Below are 21674 nucleotides of genomic sequence, written 5' to 3' on the forward strand. Positions count from 1 at the left end.
TCTCCCCACCTCTGCCTGGGCTCCTTGGTTTTCTTACACCCCAGATCCCGTCTGGCCCTAATTGGGTTTCTTGTCACAGAAAGAGCCCAACCCACCTACACATGAGACAGACCCCATGGCAGGACCCATCTTGGCTCTCACATCAGACGTGCTCCCTCTGCTCCCGTGGCTGCTGGAACCAGCCCTCCAAAGACCATTTCTCTGTCCCAGACTCCAGACCACTCCCAGCCCAAGCCAGGCCCCTTTGGAGCTCAGCTTCTGACGAGATGAGATTGGGTGCGTTCAGGGTGGTTTGGCGGTAGACTGGAGCTCAGCTTCTGATGGACCATCAGACACTAAATAAACTTCCTCTTCCCTCCTGTAATTGAATCAAGCTCGTATGTTGGTTTGTTTGGCCCCAAACAAACGGTTTCCCCTCACAAATCCATTTCCACCTCTCCCTGCGTCTGAAAACAGCCAGCCTGAGCTTGGACTGTTTTATCATTGTTTTCTTTCTCAGGCTTTAAAAAATCATATTTGTCCCAGCCGGCCGGAGTAGGTGTTTCACCTCCCCCTCAGCATAGGCAGACTTGCCAGCATGAATCACCCGTCCTCACCCCATCTCCTGGCCGAAGCCTTCCCCCCCCCAACCCCCCACTGTGGACCTGCCTCTCCCCGGTCTCCCACAAGGGTGGGTCGGCTGTCATTCCCTGGTGCCCACAGGCTGGCTTTGCTTGGAAGCTCAGGTGGTGAAACTGGTAATCTGAGGCTCATTCCCTCTGAACCCCTCTGGACCAGAAAAGCAGTCCTCTCCCAGCTGTGACCTGCGGGCCTCCTGGGGCAACACCGTGACTGTGCTCTCTCCTCTTCCCAACCACGAGTAGAGCTAGATGGATACCTGGGACTCTTGTCAAGGGGGTGGAGAGCTCGCTAATGCTTTGGGGGGGGTCTAGGGTGTTCCACCTAATGGCAGGTGTCAGAAGCTTCTAGAATGCCAAGCTCTTCAGAAGCTCCCCACCACATCTGTCAACATCTTGGCCTTTTATTCTGCTTCCTCCATCATTTACCTGACAGCTTCCCAGCAGCTGGCAGATTCCAGTGAGAACCTGAGGAGTGGGTTCAGGGGCAGAAGTGGGTTCGTCTGCATGGAATGGGGACATAGCACAGCAAGGTGGGGGACGTCGGGGACTCCACAGTCACATAGCCCTAGACGCAGCCCCATGAGCTTAGACAGACTCCTCCCCACCCCACCCCACCCCTGGTGTCACATGCACCCTGGAAGTGTATCTGACGGCACCAGGCACATGGTCCCCTTCCCACTGTCCACTGCCTGTTTCTGGAGTTGAGGGCCTGGGTTTGTGCTGAGCGCCTGCAGCGCGCCAGGCGCCGTTGTTCCCCGTGTCCATCAGGGAAGACGAGCCATAAGCCAGTAGAGGACAGAGTACACAGTAGGATGGAAAGCCGATAACATCCAGGAAGAGGGATGAGTCAGGCGATGGCAGATGCAAGGCCAGTGCCGCTGGGGCCTGGTGGGAAGCTTCAAGGCAGTGTCCTCCAGCCCCGCAGTCTGTACCTTCGCCATTTTGTGGGGCAGCGACTGGGCTCATGGCTCCCTGTGTTCGCCTCGTGCTGAGCGGGTCCCTAGGCTGGTGGCACAGTGAATAGCTCTCATCTCCATGGGACCGAGCACCTTCCACTAGGCATAAATATGCAATAACTCAGTACCTCTCCCCCGAGGAGTGAGAAGTTTCCTCAGAAAGTGGCTTTGTCACCTTATGTCTTATAAGCATCATTTTGCTCTAAAAACATTGACCATGCAGTGGAAGTCCTTTGTGCACTGTGCCTATTCCTACCCACGCAAAGGACGCTGAGCCCAGGCCACACTATGGGGGCGGGTCAGAGCTGAGTAGTGCATCTCCTTTTGGCCTCTGCACCTGACAGCCCTGGGCTGCTGTGCTTGTCCAGTTATTTTAATAGCGCATTTTGGTTTTTTGGACTAACACAGCAGTCAGCAAACTAAGGCGCCCGTGCCAGCCCCTGTCTTTGTGAGTAAAGTTTTGTTGGCACACAGCTGCTCCTGGACATTCACGTGTTGTCTGCGGCTGCTTTCACACTACAGTGGCAGAGCTGAGTAGTTGCAAAGGCAGGAATATTTACCATCTGACCCTTTACATCAGAGAAAGTGCGCGTGCACCCTGGTCTAATCCAGGCACATCAGTCACCACTTCTTGGGGCCTTTTAGGAGCCTGCCCCTCCTAACCCCTTTTCCCTTCTCAGCTGCTCTGGGACCAGAAACTAGGTAAGCAAGTTTGTCAAGTAAAGACAAATGGGCTTTCAGTGGGAGGGGCAAGACCAAGGGCTTGCTATATGTGACAGGCAGAAGCTGGGGGGTGGAGGGGGCTTCCTAGTGTCATTCTCTTTCTCTGGGAACTCTTTCCTTCCTTCTGGATTCCCTGGGTCCTCCATGAATGAGCCGTAGCAGCTCCTTTTGTGGGAGCTGTGTGGCCTTGGCAGCATGAAACTTGCTGGGCTCTAAACCCCCTGCTCCCCAAGTCTTTTTTCTTTCTTTTTTTTTGGGGGGGGGGTACTTTTTAGGGCTGTACCTGCGGCATATGGAAGTTCCCAGGCTAGGGGTCAAATTGGAGCTGCAGCTGCAGCTGCCAGCATATGCCACAGCAACTTGGGATCCAAGCCACGTCTGCATCCTACACCACAGCTCATGGCAACACTGGATCCTTAATCCACTGAGCGAGGCCAGGGATTGAACCTTCATCCTCATGGATGCCAGTCAGAGCCACGACAGGGACTTCTGCTCCCCGAGTTTCTATCCTGGACCCCTTGGCTCACGTCCCATTTGTCCTCTGAATTCACAGACCCCCTGCAGGAGTTCCCACCATTCCCACCACCATTCCTCCCCTTTTCCTAAAGATGCTGTCAGGACACCAGAGTCTTGTCTGGAGCACCACCTTGTGCTGCTCCACAGAGATGGGAGGAAATGAGGCCCAGCAGCCGTGTTACAGGCATGCGCTATGGTGCACCCCAGCAGCCCTGAGCTGCTAGTGGTCAATCTCGCCTCTCCCTGAGGGATGCCTTCCTCTTGATGAATCAGTTAGTGGAAGGTGACGTAGGTGGCTGTGGGCTGCTGCTTGGCACTTATAATTGGGGACCATCAATGGAGAGTTTCTGGTCCCCTGGCCACTAGATCCTTCTGCCTTTCCATGTGTGCTGCTTAGGATCCCTTCAAACCCTTCCAAGCCCAGCAGAAGTTCTCTGTGTTAGATCTTGCTTCTCCTCTTCCCTTCCCATCCTCCTTGTCCTCGTCTGCCTGCCCCCCACATTCCCCAGTTAGGGCTACTTAGATCATTGGAAACCTGTGCCCTCGGCTTGAAACCGTAGAACAAGCCATGATTAGTTTGGGAGAGTGGGATGGGACTGATGAGAATCAATCGGAGATGACCTGGATTCGTGATATGCAGCCCTCGTTAAGGCTCTGAGCACTGAAATAGATCCAAGAGAAATGGCATCATAAGGGCCCTTTCTCTGTGGGTTTAGATGTGGCAGGGGAGGGGTGGACACAGAGTGGGTATGGCTGAGAAGTGAAGTGGCCTTCTAATCCCTAACGCAGCCTTCTCAGGCAGCCTGGCCATGACCTGGCAGCAGGTAGCCTGAGGGGTATGAGCCAGGGGCAAGGGGTAGCTCCCCACTCAGCCCACTCTGAGACGGGGGTCCAGCTACCTGCCTTATTAGCATGGGATCTGACCCCAGCTTCTCCTACCTTGGAGAGATCCCAGGGACGTAGACTAAGCCAGGAGCAGAGGGCTCCAGGTCGGGTGGTGAGGCAGGCCTGGGAGTGGTCCTGCTCAGGCTAGCAGCAGCCATGGGCAGAGCAACAGGTACCAAGTTAGAAACAAGTTTAACTGGCTAGCGACTTCCTGGGTTCTCTCCACCTCCTCTCCCCTTTTCTGGAGTTACCCTGGCGATATCAGGCACCATGGAGATAATTACAAGAAGCAAGATACATGGCACACTAATTCTTTAATCAGATTTAAGCCCACAAGAAAGAGGCTGGGTCTGGGGAAGGTGTTTTTCTTTTTATTTTTCTTTTTTTTTTTCTATTTCCTTTCTAATTTTTTTCCCTTCCTCTCAAACATTTCCTGTACTGAGAATAACGACACCAAAGGGTGTTAAATTGGTTCTGAATGTCCACCTCTGGCTGGTCACATTCTTGTAACGATTTCATTAGCCTGAATTATCCACTTTATTTTCTTGTAATGGGATTAGTGGTACTTGAGGCAGCCAGAGACTAGAGGGGGAGAAAGTGGGGGAGAGTGTTCTCCGTGTGTTCCATTAACTCACCCCGGCAGAGGCGTGGAACTGACCAGAATGTGCGCCCCGAGCCAGAGGTTGCACCTTGATCCTCCTCCTTCCAAGAGGAAGTGGGAACACAGCTGTTTCAGGGTCTCACTGGCCCCGAGGGAAGAGAGAGGCCAAGGTCTGGCTGAAGGATGCCTCCCTGGGGACAGTTTCTTCTAATTATCTTGTAACACTAGTAAGACACGTGGATAAGATGGAGAGCGTCTTTTCTCAGGGCTCCAAGCATCAGAAAATCACATCTGGCCCTGTTGCCTTATCTCTTGGCTGGAAACCCCTGAGCTGGCCCGGGGGCGGGGAGGGGGGGGCTGACCAACCAAGCCTGCTCCCTTCTCGCTTCTACCAGAAACATCATAAGCTTGGGAGGTGTCACTAGCTTGGCACCAGTGCAGATCTGTGTGAAGGACAAGAGTGTTACTGGTAACAACTTACCTTTCTTCCTTCCTGAAACATGCTGGGACCCGTGGCAACAGCAGCCCCGCATGGTGGGGTGATTATTCCAGTTTTACAGGTGACAAAACTGAACCTCATGGCATTGCTGTGAGCTTCTGTGTAGGTTGCAGATGCGGCTTGGATCCTGAGTTGCTGTGGCTGTGGCTGGCAGCTGTAGCTCGGATTCGACCCCCAGCCTGGGAACTGTATGCCTTGAGTGCGGCCCTAAAAAGAGGAAAAAAAAAAAAAAGGCCATGTTAGGTGCAGGGCTGGGATTTGAACCCATGTCAGACTCCAAACTTCGGTTCTTTCAGTGATGCTGCGACCTGGCCCCTCACTGTCACAATTAGACTCCTACAGTGTTTTCCCATTTTGCATAGTCTGTGGTAAACTAGAGGTTTCACCTGAGTGTTCAAGGCAACAGGCTTTCACCTTAATGTGTGTGACTGCCTTTTATCTTTTTATCTCCCACATTGTATTTCCCAGCTGTGTTCCATGGAATATCAGTGTCTTGGGAAATGCTGATAGGTTTTCTCATTTGAGGGGAGGAGGGCTTCAGTGGCAGGATGACAAGTGCTTTGTCTTCTCTCTCGCTCTTGCAGATAAATCCTCCCTGCACTGAATGTCTTAAAGGCACTGACAAGGTCTGCAGCAGGGAAGCTTCCTGAGCTTTGTTTAACCAGATCACTCCCAGATTTATTTAATTTCAGAAGGGTTTTTACCTGCAGTACCTACTAACATTTTTCAGGACAAGTTTGAGAAATGTTTTTGAAAAGTTACCTCTGATTTCCAAAACTTTTTTTTTTTTATGACATTTTCTACCTGAGGGCTATACTCAGTTTCAGCAGATAGTGTTCAGGCTTCAGTTGCTCCTGAAATCCTACAGCCATGCACAGATGTCCCCACTCTAATGCAGAGCAGTGGTTAAGGGCACAGGCTTTAGAAAGTTCCCATCTTGGCTCAGTGGCAACGAACCTGACTAGTATCCATGAGGACGTGGGTTTGATCCCTGGCCTCGCTCAGTGCGTTAAGGATCCAGTGTTGCTGTGAGTTGTGGTATAGGTCACTGACTCAATTCGAATCTGGCATTGTGGTGGCTGTGGCATAGGCCAGCAGCTTCATCTCTGAATCGACCCCTCCCTCGCCTGCCAACTTCAATATGCCGCAGGTGTGGTCCTAAAAAGCAAGAAAAAAAAATTTTAAAGATGAACATCTACAGGGAAACAGCAGCATATATACACATCACTTATTCATTAAAAGTGTGCATATATTGGGGATGAATGCTCAAAACTATTTTACTGAGAACGTTCACCAGCCCCAGGGGGAAAAATGAAAACCACCATCGTATACTCGGTGAGAAAGAGGGTGTGCCCCATGGAGGCCTGAGCAGTTCTGGCCCACTGTTCTTTCCCAGCACTGAGCACAGTGCCCACATAGTGCTCAGGAAATAGTTGCCAAGTGAGGGGCCCATAATAACCAAATGACAAAGCACATTAACATTTCTAAGATCTGGAGCTGTGTCTTAGACAGTGGTGAGGGGCGACTCATTCAGTGCCCATGTAGCCAACCATGGAGGTGTCCACGGCTTGCTGGATGCTGTGGGGCTAATGTGATGGGAAAGCCCTCTCTGTCCTCAACCGAGGCTTCAGGGGGCCCGGAGGGAGAGGGCAGGGACCTAATCTAGGGTAATAAGGAGGGGAGAAAATGCCTTCACTCTGGAAGTCAACAGCCCTCTGGTCTCTTAGAAATAAATCAGAGTGGAACTTGCACGTAGGCATGCTAAACGGAGCATCTGGTGTGTTTGGCAACAGAGTGCTTAAAATGTTTTGACTTTAGGAGTTCCTGTTGTGGCTTAGTGGGTTCTGAACCCGACCAGTTTCCATGAGGATGTGGGTTTGATCCCTGGCCTCGCTCAGTGGGTTAAGGATCTGGCATTGCTGTGAGCTGTGGTGTAGGTTGCAGATACTGTTTGGATCTGGCTTTGCTGTGGCTATGTCTGCAGACACTGTAGCTGTGGCTGTGGCTGGCAGCTGCAGCTCCAATTTGACTTCTAGCCTGGGAACTTCCATATGCTGCCCTGCAAAAAAAAAAAAAAAAAAAAAAAAGTTTTTACTTTGTCACCAATATTTAAAAATCCCTTTTCTTAAAAGAGTGTAGCTTTACAGTCCTCTTTAGAAGAAAGATCTGCTGGTTCTGGGCCCAGCTGGTTGTTCAGGCTGGGGCTGAGGGACCCTCTCCACTCTGTAGAGCCATGGCCCTCAGCCTGGGTCGGGCTCACTCTCCCCTGGAGGTCTTGTTACAGCCTGGATCCCAGAGCTTCCAGTTCAGGAAGAGGGGAGGGGCCTGAGACTTTGCATTTCTGACAAGCTGCAGGTGACACTGAGGCTGTTGGTCCAGGGATCACCCAGAGCTGGGGCATTTCTGCCAATTTGCCCCCTGCCGTCGTCTGTTTGGCCACAGAGGTCTTTGACTTGGGGGCCAGCTTTCCTTTTTTTTTCTTTTTTTTCGGGCCACATATGTGGCATATGGAAGGCTAGGGGTTAAATCGGAGCTGCAGCCACAGCAGCAGCAATGCCAGATACAAGGCACATTTGTGACCTACACCGCAGCTCATGGCAGTGCCAGATCCTTAATCGACTGAGCAAGGTCAGGGATCACACCTGCATCCTCATGGATACTAGTTGGGTTCATTATAGCTGAGCCACAACGGGAACTCTCAGGGGCCAGCTTTCTGTCCCTTCCATTGTCCTGGCTCTGGCATGTCTCAAGTTGTTTTTATACATCTTCCTCTCTCTCTCCCTTTCTGATTATCAGTCCCACGTGGAAACGACTCAGCCAGGGTCACTCAGCCAGAGAGGGCAGAAGCCTCTATTTTTCAGAGCCAGGTCCCCTTCTCCACAGCCTCTCGGGAGAGTCTGGATTCTGCCTATAACTCGGGCCCCGGCTCTGATTCAGAGATACCATTTAACTGCTCATCCCCGAGATTCCTCATCTAGAAAACGAGAGGGTCACGCTTGCCTGGAAAGGACCCCATGAAAGGCTATTGAGAAACGCTAAGCGCTGTCCTCCGCACCTCCTTTCTCCCTTTCTTGGAAACCAGGCCATTCTTCAGCCTCCAAGAGGCAAAAAACGAAAAAGAGTAGTGCGATGGTGATAAGGTAACCTTTCTACATCCGGCTCTCACCGCGATGAGCGGTGAGTAATTGGAAAAGTTCAGTCTGAAAGGCCCTCTTTAAAAAAGAGCGAGAGAGAACAAAAGAGGAAGAACCTCTGAGCTTAAATATGCCTCCACCAAACGGCTCCCAATGCCATTGCCTCACCGCCCCTCCCCCAGCAGTGGAGTAGAGGCGTGATCCAGGGTCAGCACACACTCGCCTGCGGTGTAGGGGAGCAGTCAGCACAGGCGGAGCCTCGCCGAGACCCCCGCTTCTGTCCGCACCTTTTCCAGGGCTGTGGGGGAGCAACGAGGTCCTCTCTCTCCCACCCTGCGGGGCAGGATCTGAACGCACTGTCTCAGCTCTGGCCCCTCAGGTCGTCATCCAGTCGGCCCCCTTTCTGCAGGTTGTCCTTCATTCCCTGCAGTCGAAGGAATCGATGAAGGCACTTTGGAAGGAGAACCAACCCACAGGGGCCAAACACTCCTTGTAATGACATGTTTGTGGAACATGTGAGCGCGTCCTGAGGACGGAAGGACAGATGTGCCAGTGCCAGATGTGACGGCGCCACCACGGTCATGTCCACACTGTGCGAGAGAGGATTCGGGTGAAGGAAGGGGCCTGGGCGCCGAGGGAGAACTCCGTCAGTGCTGAGAGCATGTTTGCCTGAATGTTCAGAGTGTTGTTTGTGGGCTACACACAGGCTTGGGTTCTGCAGACATAATAGACTAGACTCTGCCGTCTTTCTCGAACAAGAAGGGAAAGACAAATAAGCAAACAAGCCGTTCCAGACAGTGCTCAGATCTGACAGGTGGCTGGTGGGGTGGAGGGAGAGGCTTTAAATAGGGTGGCCGCAGAAGGTGTCTTTGAGAAGGTGGCATTTGAGCCAAGGTTGAATGACCAGAGGGTCGACTGTGAAGCTAGCAGGCAAGGAGATTCTGGGTTACAGGTCAAAGGTCCTGGGGCAGGCCCAAGTTTGATGGCTTCAGGGGCAGGAGGAAAGCCAGTGTGGTCAGATTAGCCTCCATTTCCCCATCCATGAGGCTGGAGGATTGGATGAAGCAGCCTTGACCAAAGGCTTGGGTTTGTGCTTTTCCAAAGGGGGAGGCTGGATGATGGTCCTGTTGCCTGGCCTCCCTCTGCTGCAGAAACCACCTCTCATAGCTGGAGCATCCATTCAGCCTGTCTGTCCCTCCTCCTTGCCTCAACTGCAGCCCTTACCACACGGCAACACAGCAAAGAAAGGATACAAGACGGGATGCAGGGCAAAGGAGCTGCCATCCTGCTACATTCATCCACCTGATGGGAACTACTCAGTGGGTCCATGAGTTCCCAGGTGGACCCTTCTTTAGGATGGTGAACAGAGAGGGGAGGGCAGAGAGCAGAAGTCAGAAGCCCTGAGCTCCAGACCCAAAGCAGTTTAAATGGGGGCCTTATCCCAGAGTCCTCTTCTGTTTGTCAGGCAGCGGGGGGCTGGCTGCCTGCCTGCAGCTCTTCCCTTTCAGGCAAGGGTCCTTAAGAATAAAGTTGAGGTCCAACCCACCAGTGCCTCTGCCCAGCACCTAGCACACAGAGCCCTTGCCAATTATTCTTAGACAAGACAGACCACATAAACTCCCATGAGCAGGAGCTTGAGCAGAAGCTCAAGTTCAGGGACAGACTGCCCACTTTGAGTCCAGCATGGCTCATGACCACCCATGGGACCTTGGCCAAGTCCTTTCACTCCTGTTGTAGTTCATGACTCGGGCTGACCTTGGAGAAATCACATAGCTTCTTTGAGCCTCGGTTTTCTCTGTAAAATGGGAATAACAGGGCCAAGTTCATAAGGCTGTTGTGAGGTCATGTATAGCCAAAGTTTAACACACTGCAAGGCACATGGCACTGAAAAGGACTGGGGGACCGGATGGATGTTTAGTGTGTGTTTTTTAGAAGATTGGTGGTGGTGGTGGTGGTGGTGGTGGTGGTATATTGGAAAGGCTTTTTAATGCCAAGAGATGTATCTCTTTTTTTTTTTTTTTTTCTTACTCTAGAAGGTACAGAAAGAAGCCAGCGATTTATTCTTATCACAAAACCACCCCTTCATCTTGTTCTTGTTCAGACCACGCTGTTGTTCCAATTCTGGGTCCTTTGGGTGGAAGCTGATTTTTCTTTTTTTTCCCCCTCAGCAGTGCCTTAAGCACAGCTAGAGAGAAGTCAGGCCAACAGACTTCCCCACGTGACTCAGCACTTCTGCTGGAACTCTGGTTCCTCAGTGGAAAGTGAGGAGTTCCCTGGTGGCTTAGCAGGTTAAGAATCTGGTGTGGTCACTGCTGTGACATAGGTTCAGTCCTTGGCCTGGGAACTTTTGTATGCTACAGGTACAGCCGGGGGTTGGGGAGGGGGACACAAATAGGAGAGTGATAAGGACTTATGTCCAGGGAGCAGAGAGGCCTAGGCTCTTTAGGGTGTACTGACCCCCACTTGGTGTCAGTGTGCCAGCTAGCTTCCCAGCCTGTCCATTCAGCCCCCAAACCCAAGCATCGGAGCAGCTGTAAAATCTTTAGGCTTGGCATATCTGAAGGGCTCTCTCTCTGTCTCCCCCCTCACTTCCTCCCCCTTCCCAACCCCAATCCCATCACTTTGATCAAGGAGGAGGGAGAGGATTATTCACCCCTTTTCAGTCACAGAACCAAAATCCCAGAACAGTTCCATCCAGGGCTGAGCCAGTTCTGGCCAGAGGACCTGAGGGAGGAAATCCCCCCCCTCCACAGGACACACGCATATTTTGTCTGCGTTTGGGCCTGTGTGCAAACACAATTTGCATGCCAGGACTTGTTTACAAGGCCTGAGCATAATTGGCTTGCCTGGCTCCACACCTCGGCACCCCCTCCCACCTCCTCATCCTCCCCCATCCCACCCCCACTGCACCTCGAAAGAAATTAGAAACGTGACAACAAACTCCAGTTGTCGAAGGCCCACAAATCCCCACCAGTCACGCGTTCCCGGTGTGGCAGAGGGGGTTGGGGCTGCGGCGTCGGGGAGTAATTGGTGAACCCGAGGTGAATGAAATAATTGGAAAAGTGAGGTGTGATTTTGTTACTGAAGTGTGAGCGTAGTGGGGGAGGGAAGGAGGGCCATGTTTAAAAGCCCGGTATGTCCTCTTTATTCACAGCTTCTGATACAGTAATTGCTATTTTGTGGTTTCTATTATCCACACAGTGGGGAGCACCCAGTGTCTCCTTCCCTAGCGGTAGAGTCAGGCTGGTGGGGGGGGAGGGGTTCCTGGGTGCCCTGTCATCTTCCTCCCACTCTGGTCCCTGGTGGCCCTGCCCAGCCTCACCCAGGCCTCTGCTCCCAGGAAACATGGTTCGGCCAGAGCTTCCTGCAAAAGCCGCTCTTGAAAATGGCTCCGTGGGCTTTGCTGTCAGATAAGAACCTTAATAATGGCTGGTATTTATATATCGCTTATCTCCAAGGAGCTAAAGGTACTTCATTGATTTCCCCCCCAACCTATTTTTTTTTTCCTTTTAATTCTCTTTCGATATCTCTCTGAGATCATTAGTATCGGCTTTATTTTCTCCCACACAGTGGTTACACAAGCAGCCAAAGCCATTCACTCCCCCAGCACTGCTCTTGAGCTGGCAGGGCAAGCTCACCTGGGTTTCAAGTCCCAAACTCCCGGGCTTGGGCCAGTCACTAGGCCTCTCTGGCTCTTGGTTTTCTCACCTGTGTAGACAGGAGGTCCCACAATTGTTGGACCTGGAAACAGTATATTGAAAAGGCCTAGCACGTCGCAGGCACGCTAGCACTGGCATCTGGGGTGACAGCAACAATGACAGTCTCTTGAAGTTGCAGCCATTCATTCCAGGGCTTCATGGTTATCTGGAAGTTCCTTCTAAGATCTAACCCTAGTCTCCCACCTGCTCCATATGCCCTCGTTCTGTCTTATCCCATTCTCAGAAGGAAGGGACATGTGGTCACGATAACCATGTCCCCAATCCCCTGAAGGATGGTGGGATTTTTGAAGCTCCGAGGGTCTTGGGAGGCAGCATTTCCTTGGCCTTGCGGATGTCTGCCTGGAAACCCCAGGCAAGGGCTGTGACCTACCCCCTGGCCCCCTAGCTGCCTGGGACAGGACCCCAGCTCCCTGCCTGTCCCCACCTTCACTCCCTCGTGCCCCTCCATCATGGCTTCCTCCTGCCGAGGTCTCAAATGCCACTTCTCCAGGCCACGTAAGCGTGGCTCCTTCAGCTTCTCCTCATCAGCTTTTTTCTCCACCTTTTAATTATTTTCCTACCCTTTCTCCGGACCCTTAGCTGCTTACCATGCATAGAGCATCCACAGCTTGCAGTGTGCTGCAGAGAGGGAGGAATTAACCTCACCAATCTCCATCTCCCTCTCTCGCTCGCTCTCTCTCATGCACACACACAGGCGAGCTCCCCAGAAATGAGCCAGGACTAGGAGGAAATCTAGGCAGGGGCCCTTGAGACCATCGGGGAACAGGAGGTTGGAGCTCAGGGAGGTGGGCATGCAGCTCAGGGAGAAGGAACCAGGACTTTGCCGGCCTCCCTCACCCTGGATCCCAGGCAACTCACTGGACCCCTCGGAGTCTGCAGTCCTAGTGGCCACCTCCGCATGCAGCTTTCCAGCTTCACATCAGACGGGGCCAAGCCTCAGTAAGAGAGAGACCCCAGCTCCTGGAAGTGCCCAGTCCCCTCCAGATAACTGAAAAGGGTGAACCATCATGCAGTGGAAAGAGCTCAGCTTCACATCAAAGAGTCCCAGATTCACATTCTGGCCCCACCACTTTCTGGCAAGAACCACTGCCTCCCCGAGCTTGAGTTTCTTCGTCTGTAAAATGGGGGCGCTGAGACCAGTAATAATGAACACTTGTGCCGTTTGTATGTACCCACATGACCTGATTCATGGAATCCTCATCACCACCCTCTGAGTGGGTGTGAAGTCCCAGTGGTCGTGTCCTCCTCCCAGGGCTGTCGTTCATCATTCCAGAATTACCTTCAGGTCTACTCTGAGCCAAGCCCCGTGATGGGCAAGAGAGATGGGGTTTCTACTCTCTCAGAGCCGGGTTCCTGCCCCAGGGGAAGGCACAGAGTTACACAGGCATCCACGCTGCAGCGCCCTGTTTGAGAAGCACAGTGGGCCCTGACTACTGGTGAGGGGAGCAACCCAGCCTAGAGGGCAGATCGGCCAAGGCCTGAAAGAGCCTGGGGCAGGGGTGGAGAGCGGAGCAAAGGGACCTGCACACCCAGAGGTTGCTAGTGGCCATGTCTGTCCAGCCCCCAGCATGGCATGGACACAGTGGGTGCTCGCCCAGGCCTCCATGGGCCCTTCCATCTTCTCAGACCGTGCCTGAGGCTCTCTGAGGAACTTGGAGCCAGCGGGCCATTTATATTTATCCAAAGGAGCCTGCAAGAGAATGTGTGCGTCCTCCGCCCTCCTTGTCCAAGGCCAGCCCTGGCGGAAGCACCCGGGCCTCGCTGGGAAAAGAGGCAGCATGTGTGTCGTGGGGCGCGTCGGCCTTTAGGTGGCGGAATAAAGCAGGTTTTGCAGGCTGGGCTCCACGGGCTCTCCCACCTCATCTCACTGCTTGTCCCCACCTGCCCAGCCTCGGGGCCCCTCCAAGTCAGCCACTGAGCCTCAGCCGGGGGCCGGGAAGACGGACAGGCCTCCTCTGCCCAGCCCCTCCAGCCCCTCCCCTCCCTGGGAGGCCGGCCTTGTCGCCAGCAGCCCAGTTTCTGTCGCCTGCTCAGAGAGGCGCCGGGAGGGGGAGCAGAGCCGCGGCTGGGGAGGGCGCTGAGGAGACGTGCAGATTCATTTTGAGGCTTCATAATGCTGCATTTACACACCGTCCTGCCTTCAGAAATTGGGCTGGCAGATGCCTGGTCATGCTGGCAGGGCTGCGGGTTAACTCCTCGGATTTAGCTTAGATCATTTCACGAGAGCTTACGGCCTTTACGGTGTTTGTCGCCCAATCGGTCTCTGGCCCCGAGGTATCCAGGACCGTCGTCGTCGTGTGTAGATGCGTGTGCCCAGGCGCCCGCAAGTGTGTGTAGATTTCAAAATAAAATAATACCTCTCTTCACATGCCGTGCACATTAAATATTTATCGGCGGCAATTTGTGCGTATATCTTTGATAAATGGACCTGAGGATGGGGTTGGGGCGAGGGAGTGAGACGGGAAAGCAAGAGCAGCTTGATCCTTTTGTCTGGGAATTTCTCAAGGTTTATGGGGGAGGCGGGTGCGGAGGATGGTCCGAGGCTGCGTTTATGTGTTTACCTGTCTGATCCCTTTGGGGGCGGGGGGTGCCTGAGCCATTTTCTCCTCCGAAGCTTTACCTGACTTTGGCTTAGCAGATATTAAAACCCAGAGGCGGGAGGAGTAGGGTTTAGAGGGAGTCGCTGTGTGTCATGCAAGCACCAAGCACTCCAGAAACATCCCAGGTCCTGGATCTGAGAGAAGGGACTCATCCTACTTACTCAGCGCAGACGTGGAGGCATATTCAGGTCAGGAGATGGTGCTGACCCTACGTCCAGAGCACTGGCTCACCCACACCAGCAGCCCCTGGCCCTGGCTGCCTCCCCAGGAGGCTGGACCCCCCACCCCCCGCCGAATATTTACACACCCACACCCGCCCCTGGGACAAGGGGAGGACGAGTGTGCCTGCCTGATGGAAAATTTTCTATCAGCTTCCCCAGTCTGATCATTCTCTTCCACCCAGTGAGAGGGAGAAGGCCACACACACACACACACACACGGAGCACATGCGGGGGCGGCGGGGGGGGGGGGGCGCCTGACACGGACATGAGCACTTGTGCATGTGTGTACACGCGCACGTGTGCATCTTTGGGCACTGCTCTCTTCTGGGGAAGGGAGAAGCCAGTGGGACTCGGTTGTGTGCGCCTCCGCCCCCACGCACTCCTTGGCTGGCCTCAGTTCTGAAACTCCTGTGATTTCATTCTAGCACCTTCGGGGAGCTGAAGACCGTCCGCCTGCCGAAGAAGATGACTGGGACAGGCACGCACAGAGGGTTCGGCTTCGTCGACTTCTTCACCAAGCAGGACGCGAAGGTGAGAGCCCCACCCGGCCCCTCCTTTCTGGGGACTACAAAGGAGAAGCATCAAGGCCTCTTAGCAGATGTGCGGGTCTTCTCCCCCCGCCACAGTGTCCTTGCAAGGGAAGACCCTCGGTTTTGTGTGTGGAGAAGGGGGCCATTCTGCGTCCTCAGCTGTTCCAGGTCAGACTGGAAGCGTGCGAGACACCATGCCGTGTGCCCAGGGGAACCCGGGAACAGCACTGGGTGGGGAGAGGCCACCATACACCCCAGTGGGAACCTGTCTTCCTGCTAGTGCCTGGGGCTTCTGTGCTGGTTTCAGGGGAGGTCAGCGCAGGCGGGGGCTACTATGTATAAGCACAGAACTCGGGTTCCTCAGAAACAACATCTTTTACTTTTGACGCAAGGCAGCCTCTTCTGTTTGGGGCTTGGTGTGATGCCTCCTGGGTCCTTGCCCTCTGCCGCAGCAGACAAGGAGCAGAGGCTATGTGACTGGGGTTCCTGCTGTGTCTGCTGTCACTGCCCTCACAGCTTCAGGTTAGGATCCTGGAGGGAGGGGCCGTGGCCCTGTCATCATGGGCTCCCTCCATGAGCCTATGCCATGAGCACCTTCCTGCCTCCCGGCCTGTCTTCCCTCGCGGGTACGGGAAAGCAGCAGGCAGTTGTCACTAACGGCTGGGACCCCCTCTGCCCCTGAAGAGGTGTCTTCAGAAAAGCCAATGGTATTTGTTGCAATTGCACTCATCAGCCCCTGCAGCAAGTTGGCATTGCCAGAGGCCTAGCAGAGTGGAACTGAAGGTGACATCTCAGGGACACAGCTGCGGCCTTTGTGGGCCCTGGGAACATGCACAGGCAGAGAGGGCGCCCCGGGACCTCAGCGAGCCTGCCAGCCACCTTTGTCTCAGCATCTTGAACTCAAGTGCTTGCTTTGTCGACACGTGGCCACGTTTGTCCAGACATCTGCTCCTCTTTCTTCTCGGCTGGCAGCCTTTCCCTTGCCTCCTGTCGTGACGGCAGGGGCCGCGCTTCCCGCGTGCAGCCAGACCCTGCACGGCCTTGACACTCAGCAGCAGGCCAGGCATCTGCGAGGTCCCCTCACTGGCCGCTTGGCTTTCCTGGCCCTGCCCCGTGCCTCAATCTCCTCCTCAGTAAAACAGGGATGTGACAGGTCCCACACTCACAGGGGAGGCACGTGAAGCCCTGACACCGGTCCTGAGGTCGAGTGAGCTATTTCCTCCTCATTCCCACTGGCCCAGGTCCTTTCAGAGCCACCAGTTCTCTATCCATGGACAGAGAGGAGAGGATGCTGGGCAGCTCTTTCTCTACTGCGTCCGTTGAGCCCTGAGCTTCCGGGGCAGTGGGCAGTGAGGGTGTTCTTAACACCATTGTCACCTGTTTCATATCATTGTCACCTGTTTCATATCGGGGTTTCTGCATGAGACTGTGACTGGGGGAGAAGTGAAGGGAGGACAGGGATTCACTCCCCATCCCTAAGAAACATCTCTTGTTAAGGACCAGTGTAGGCACTGGCTGTTAGAGCACAAACTGCCTATGTCTGAGTCCCAGCACTGTGCTCACCTGCTGCATGACCTTGGGCAGGCAGCTTCCTCTCTATGGCCTGGGTTCCCACCCCCCTTATAAAACGGGAAGAGGATTTCCCCCATCAAGTCATTACAAGGTTTGGATGAGATGATAGGACAGGATCTGGCCCCCAGGAGCTCTGCCTCTAGCCGCAATAAGTGGTGATGGTGGTGACATGTAAGAAGGGACAGGGAGGGAGCAGAGAGAAAAGGCATCAGGGCTTTTCAGCCTGAAGCCATTCTTCTTCTTTCACGCAGTGGCCTCTCTCTAGATCGTGAAGTCAGGATTAATGCGGCTCTCAGGGTCTGGGGGTTGGTCCAGGCCTGGGCTCCCAGCCTCAAGTTTCATTTGAGTGTTGGCAGGACGCAGTCAGTACAGCTTTGTTTCTGGGGTTCTCAGGTAGGCAGGGCAATGCCAGTGCCCACCTGGCAGCACCTGGCACCCGAGGCCGGGCTGCAAATGTTCCTTCCAAAGCCCAGCACAGCCCTGGCTGGTCGATGGAAGAAGCTCCTCCCCCTCCGTTTCCTTCCCGCCCTGCATTCTGGGCTCCAGGAGGAGAGAGGGCAGCCGAGGACAGCGAGGACTCAACCCCCAGCCCCACCGGCACTGGCTTTTGCTGCCCCTCGCCTCCAACAGGCGGCAGCTCGGCTCCTGAGCTGTCCTGGCCCCACCGTTCCCACCTCTCGCTGCCGGGACGCAGTCCCTCTGTGCCACCCCCGCCGTGGAGCTAGCCGGTGGAGCGAGCCGGTGCCACCGGGAGGCACCTCTCCTGCAAAGATTCCTCTGCTCTTTTTGCTTCCCGGGGAAGCTGCCGTGGCTTCTCCCTCTCCTTCTCCCCGTCTGTCTGAAGAACTTTATTGTCTCCCGAGTGGAACATTTAGCGCTCTCCACTGACCCATAGAGCCGTGCGCACTGCATATTGGTGAATAGAATTCTGAATATTGTAAATATCTGGTTAGCTCGAGGGTGGACGTGATTTTGAAGAGGGAAAGTAATGCGGGAAGAAGACATTGAGTTAGAAAACCCGGGAGATTTCTTTTCATTTTAGCAGAAGGAACTCGTGGGAATCCCAGGGCTGGTGGGAGAACCTCCAGAACCCCCAGTGTCTCAGGACACCCCCCCGCCCCAGTCTGCTACCCCTCCCTCAGGGGTTCTCCCTTGGAAGCACTTCAGGAAACGAGACCTGCTTTAGAAATCCTTCCAGGGGCTTGACTGTACCCTGACCACTCAGCTCCCTCCCTGAGGGCTTTGCCCCCATTTCCTGCATCCTCTGGGAAGTTAAGCAGTCGTCACTCTTTTGGCATCAGCAACGCTTGAATCTGGAGATATCCTCAGATGGGAGAAAAGGCGAAGGGGAGCAGACGCGTGTTCGAGGAGGAGGCTGGGAGGAAGTAAAGGCTCATTGCAGACCCTCGAGTCTGGAAAGCAGTGGAGAAACTGGCTTTGAGCCAGCTCTGTGACTCCCAGCCCGGTGCTCATTCCCCAGCACCAACCAGTCCACTTTGCCAACTGCAGAGCAGAGAAGAGTTAGGCGCCCCGGTCAATCCCTAGAGCAGCCTCTCTGCACACCCATTTTTCTTTGGGCCCCAAGCAAGGCTGTCTGTGTTCTCTGTGCAGCCTGGGATTCTAAGTCTTCTGACCTTGCTCCATGACCCCGTGTTCCACCCTGCTCCTCCTCAGGAACTCATCAGCCTTCAGGCCCCTCTGGGTCAAGCACACACCCCCATCTAGAAAGAGAGTGCCAGCACGAGGCTCCACAGGGAGCTCTGGGTAACCAGGCAACTGATGACAATAGCCAGAGGCTCCCGCAACCGGCGGCCAGCTTCGTACGTGACATGTACACCGCACATGCATTGTCTAGTCCCAACCTGCAGCAGCTCCAGAATGGCGGGAGATTTGCATAACTCCCTCCCCGGTTTCTCCAAGCATCTGCATGTACAGCCGCTGCAGAGTCCTGGGAACCCACAGGAAGCCAGACCTGGCTCTGCCGCTGAGATGCTAAATGGAGAGTGGATCTGGCCGGCAGGCCCCATCACAGGCTCTGCGAGCTGGCGTGTTCTCCCCACCTGGGACATTCCATCGCCCAGCGTCCCAGGCATAGCTCTCAGTCCCTCTGGAAGGGCTGGTATGATCTAGACCTCCAGGTGGGATGGGCCCGCCTTCTTAAAGAACCTTCCCCCACATGCTGGAGGGAAGCAGAGGCAAAGGTTGATGAGGGCAGACAGGACGTCATGGACTTCCAAACACAGTGGTCTTCCCAGTGGCTGGGTCTGTGCTTGTGTGTATCGATGTTTGTAGTGTCACACACAGCTCTCTGGTCCCTGATGATGTTTCTAGAGGGGCAGTCTCTTGACTTTGATTGGAGAAAAAAAAAAAAAAGTATCAACTTCTAAAAGCCCTTCTTCATTGCTGGGCATTTGCATGCATAGGTGGTAGGAAGCCATTTGACAGATGGGGAAACTGAGGTTCGAAGGGATGGCGCCACTTGCCAGAACTGGGAAACCCCGTGTCTGTCTAATTCCAAAGCCCATATATTCAGGATGTCCTGCCTTTATTTGTACTCCCTTAAACTGAGTGCCACCTCTGGCCAAATCATGCGCCAGCCCCCTCCGCTCTCCTCCACACCCATCACCTCTCTCTCGGCCCCAAAGAAAAGGGCTCACCAATTAGACATGTTGGAGAAAGGCCAAGAGGTTGACCCTTAGAACATCTCCTGGGAACCAGCCCAGGATGGAATCAGCATCTCCTGGCCCCCAGAGGAGGAACAGGCATTACTTTAGTGGCATCCAGAGCCACACTGTCTCCTTCCAATTCTCTCAAGCCTTGGGGCCAGCAGCTTTCTACCTGGGCAGGTGACCCGGGGTTCAGCAAACAGGTGTGCCCATGCCTATTGGCCAAGAGGCCACCAATAGCTATTCAGATTCCGTTTAGAAGCCACCATCTTCTCTGTCTTTACCTGGACCCCTGGTCATGGAGGAAGAAGGGAAAGAAGGCAGAGAGCAGCCTTGCAGCCCAGAAACCAGAACATTCTTCCACCCCTACCACCATGTCTGTGCCTTTAATTTTTCCCTTCCCCGAGCCCACCGAGCCTTTGTACTTTTGCAGTTGCAGCTGTTTTTATTTGCCGCCGCTGCTGTTGTTTTAAAAGGTCTATTTTCACATGGAATGTTATCCAATTAGCAGAGCAATGTGTTGGCTTAAATAAACACTTGGGGGGAGCCGGCAGTAGGGAGATGCGATGGCGGTCGGCGTTGGCAGGCAGCATCCTTCTCACTGTGGTAAACAGCCGCAGCTTTAATTGTAGGGTCACACCAGTGAACATCGCCTTTCTCGCTTTTGCACGTGGCCATGGGTGGTGGCTGAGGGCGGGACGTGGACATGTGGCCCCAGGCCCCCCCCAGTTGGGGTGATGTGGAAGGTTCTGTAGGGGGTCCCATCAGGCCTCTCTGCACCCATGGCCTTGGCCTTGCAGATTCCACCAAAACAGAACCTGTGGCAGGAAGAAGTGATGATGAGCGTGCCCAACCGAGCTTCTTAAGGTGGGGACAGCCACCTGCTTGCTGGGTGCCCAGTGCACCCAGCACAGTGCCCAGCCATGGTGCAGGCACCATCAATAGTTACCATCATCAGATTAGCAACATTGTATGCTCCACATGCACATTTGCTTAACTGAGTGGAGGAGGGTGCAGAGTACAGCCCCCCCACCCAGGGAAGCACAGCTGGTCTGATGGGGACATTGCATCACAGAAATGAAGAATCCATGGGCTGTGTCACACCCCCAGGCAGCCCATTCTAGAAAGGCAGGGCAGCACGGTGGTTAGCAGCATGGCCTGGGGAGTCAGAGCTGCCCCTCTCCATCTGCATGACTGTGGTCAGGGGGCTTCATGTCCCCAGACCCCAGGTTACTCATTCGCACAACCAGAAATAATAGTACCACCGCTGGAGGCATTTGTGAAGGTTGAGTGGAATGGTGTGTGCCGAGTGCTTAACACAGGCTAAGGCACAGCCCCAAAGAGGCAGGGGCAGCCGAGTGTTCTAGGCCCCTGTGGGTCGGAGGCATAGCAGCCTGAAGCCTAGGTATCAGCTGCTTTTTGTCTCCTGAAGTGCTAAGTGGAGGCAAATTCAGGAATCGGGGTTCTGTCCCCATTTGTCGGTTTAAACGTGTGTATTAGATGTGTACACTCATGCTTGTGTTTTAATTGCAGGTCTTGCCTAATTCCTATCATCAGGGCCCAGGGGTAAAAGAAAATGTGTTTGAATACTGAGCCTTGCATTTCAAGACAGGGATTCAGGCTCAGCCAACACATTTATGGGCTGAGAATCCAGGGTCAGGACAAGCCTCCCTCATTAGACTAGCACATGTGCATCCCTCATCTTTGAGGTATAAGCGGGGCCATGACATGCTCATCTGTTGACTGCATCCCTCTCTCCCTCCATGTGCACTGGGGTTTGCCCAGCCCCCAGCAGGAGGCCACAGAGCTCCCCTACGCTGAAAAGGATTCAGGTTCACATGTCCTCATTTCACATTTATTCAGGAATCAGGACATGTTCCCAAGGAAAGGTAGCCAGCCCAGCCTAGCTGGAAGGCCTTTCTCCCTCCCAGCAGCACTAAATAATCATTATCCTTTTAAAACTCTACCACAAAGGCAACAACAACACAGGCCCTGGGGATCAGGCCCTGACTGTGCCCCAGGCCCTGGGTTAAATGGATAGTCACCATCTCATGTCCTCTCCCCATCAGGAAGGGGGAAGTTCCCCACTTTGTAGTTGAGAAAGTGAACCCCCAGCGAAGTTTCCCATCAAGTCAAAACCAGAAAGCAGCAAGACCACTCTTTGCGTCCCCACTCTGGAGCCCAAGACCATTACCAGGCCCCGATGCCTCGTTGCCTTGTCACTTCTGACCCTTGGTTACCTAGTAGCTCTTTCATCCCTCCCTGAGCTCAGAGGTGGTGTGTCCCCTTCCTGTCCCCTAGTTTAGTTCCCTACTGTTGGCTCGCAGTAGGTCCTCCAGGGATGTTGAGTTGGGTTGGGTTGAGCAGAGTAGATGGAAGGAAGAAAGGAAGGAAGAGACATCTATTCATCTGCAGGATTTTAGACATGACAG

At 54.0% G+C, this 21674-nt stretch overlaps 1 protein-coding gene across 1 annotated transcript in view; it reads left to right on the plus strand.

The window, feature by feature from the left end:
- The window catches only part of RBM19 (RNA binding motif protein 19), a 121977-nt gene that overhangs the window by 72547 nt on the left and 27756 nt on the right, over window positions 1-21674 (plus strand). The window contains exon 22 of the mRNA XM_005670677.4: window positions 14900-15005. Within this exon, the coding sequence (XP_005670734.2) occupies window positions 14900-15005 (106 nt within the window). The remainder of the gene's footprint in view (window positions 1-14899; window positions 15006-21674) is intronic.

The sequence above is a fragment of the Sus scrofa genome, chromosome 14 (assembly GCF_054392235.1).
Source record: "Sus scrofa isolate SSC_HxYL_T2T_F1_AM1 chromosome 14, Sscrofa_HxYL_maternal_Yorkshire_Landrace_v2.0, whole genome shotgun sequence".
In the NCBI taxonomy this organism is placed as follows: Eukaryota; Metazoa; Chordata; class Mammalia; order Artiodactyla; family Suidae; genus Sus; species Sus scrofa.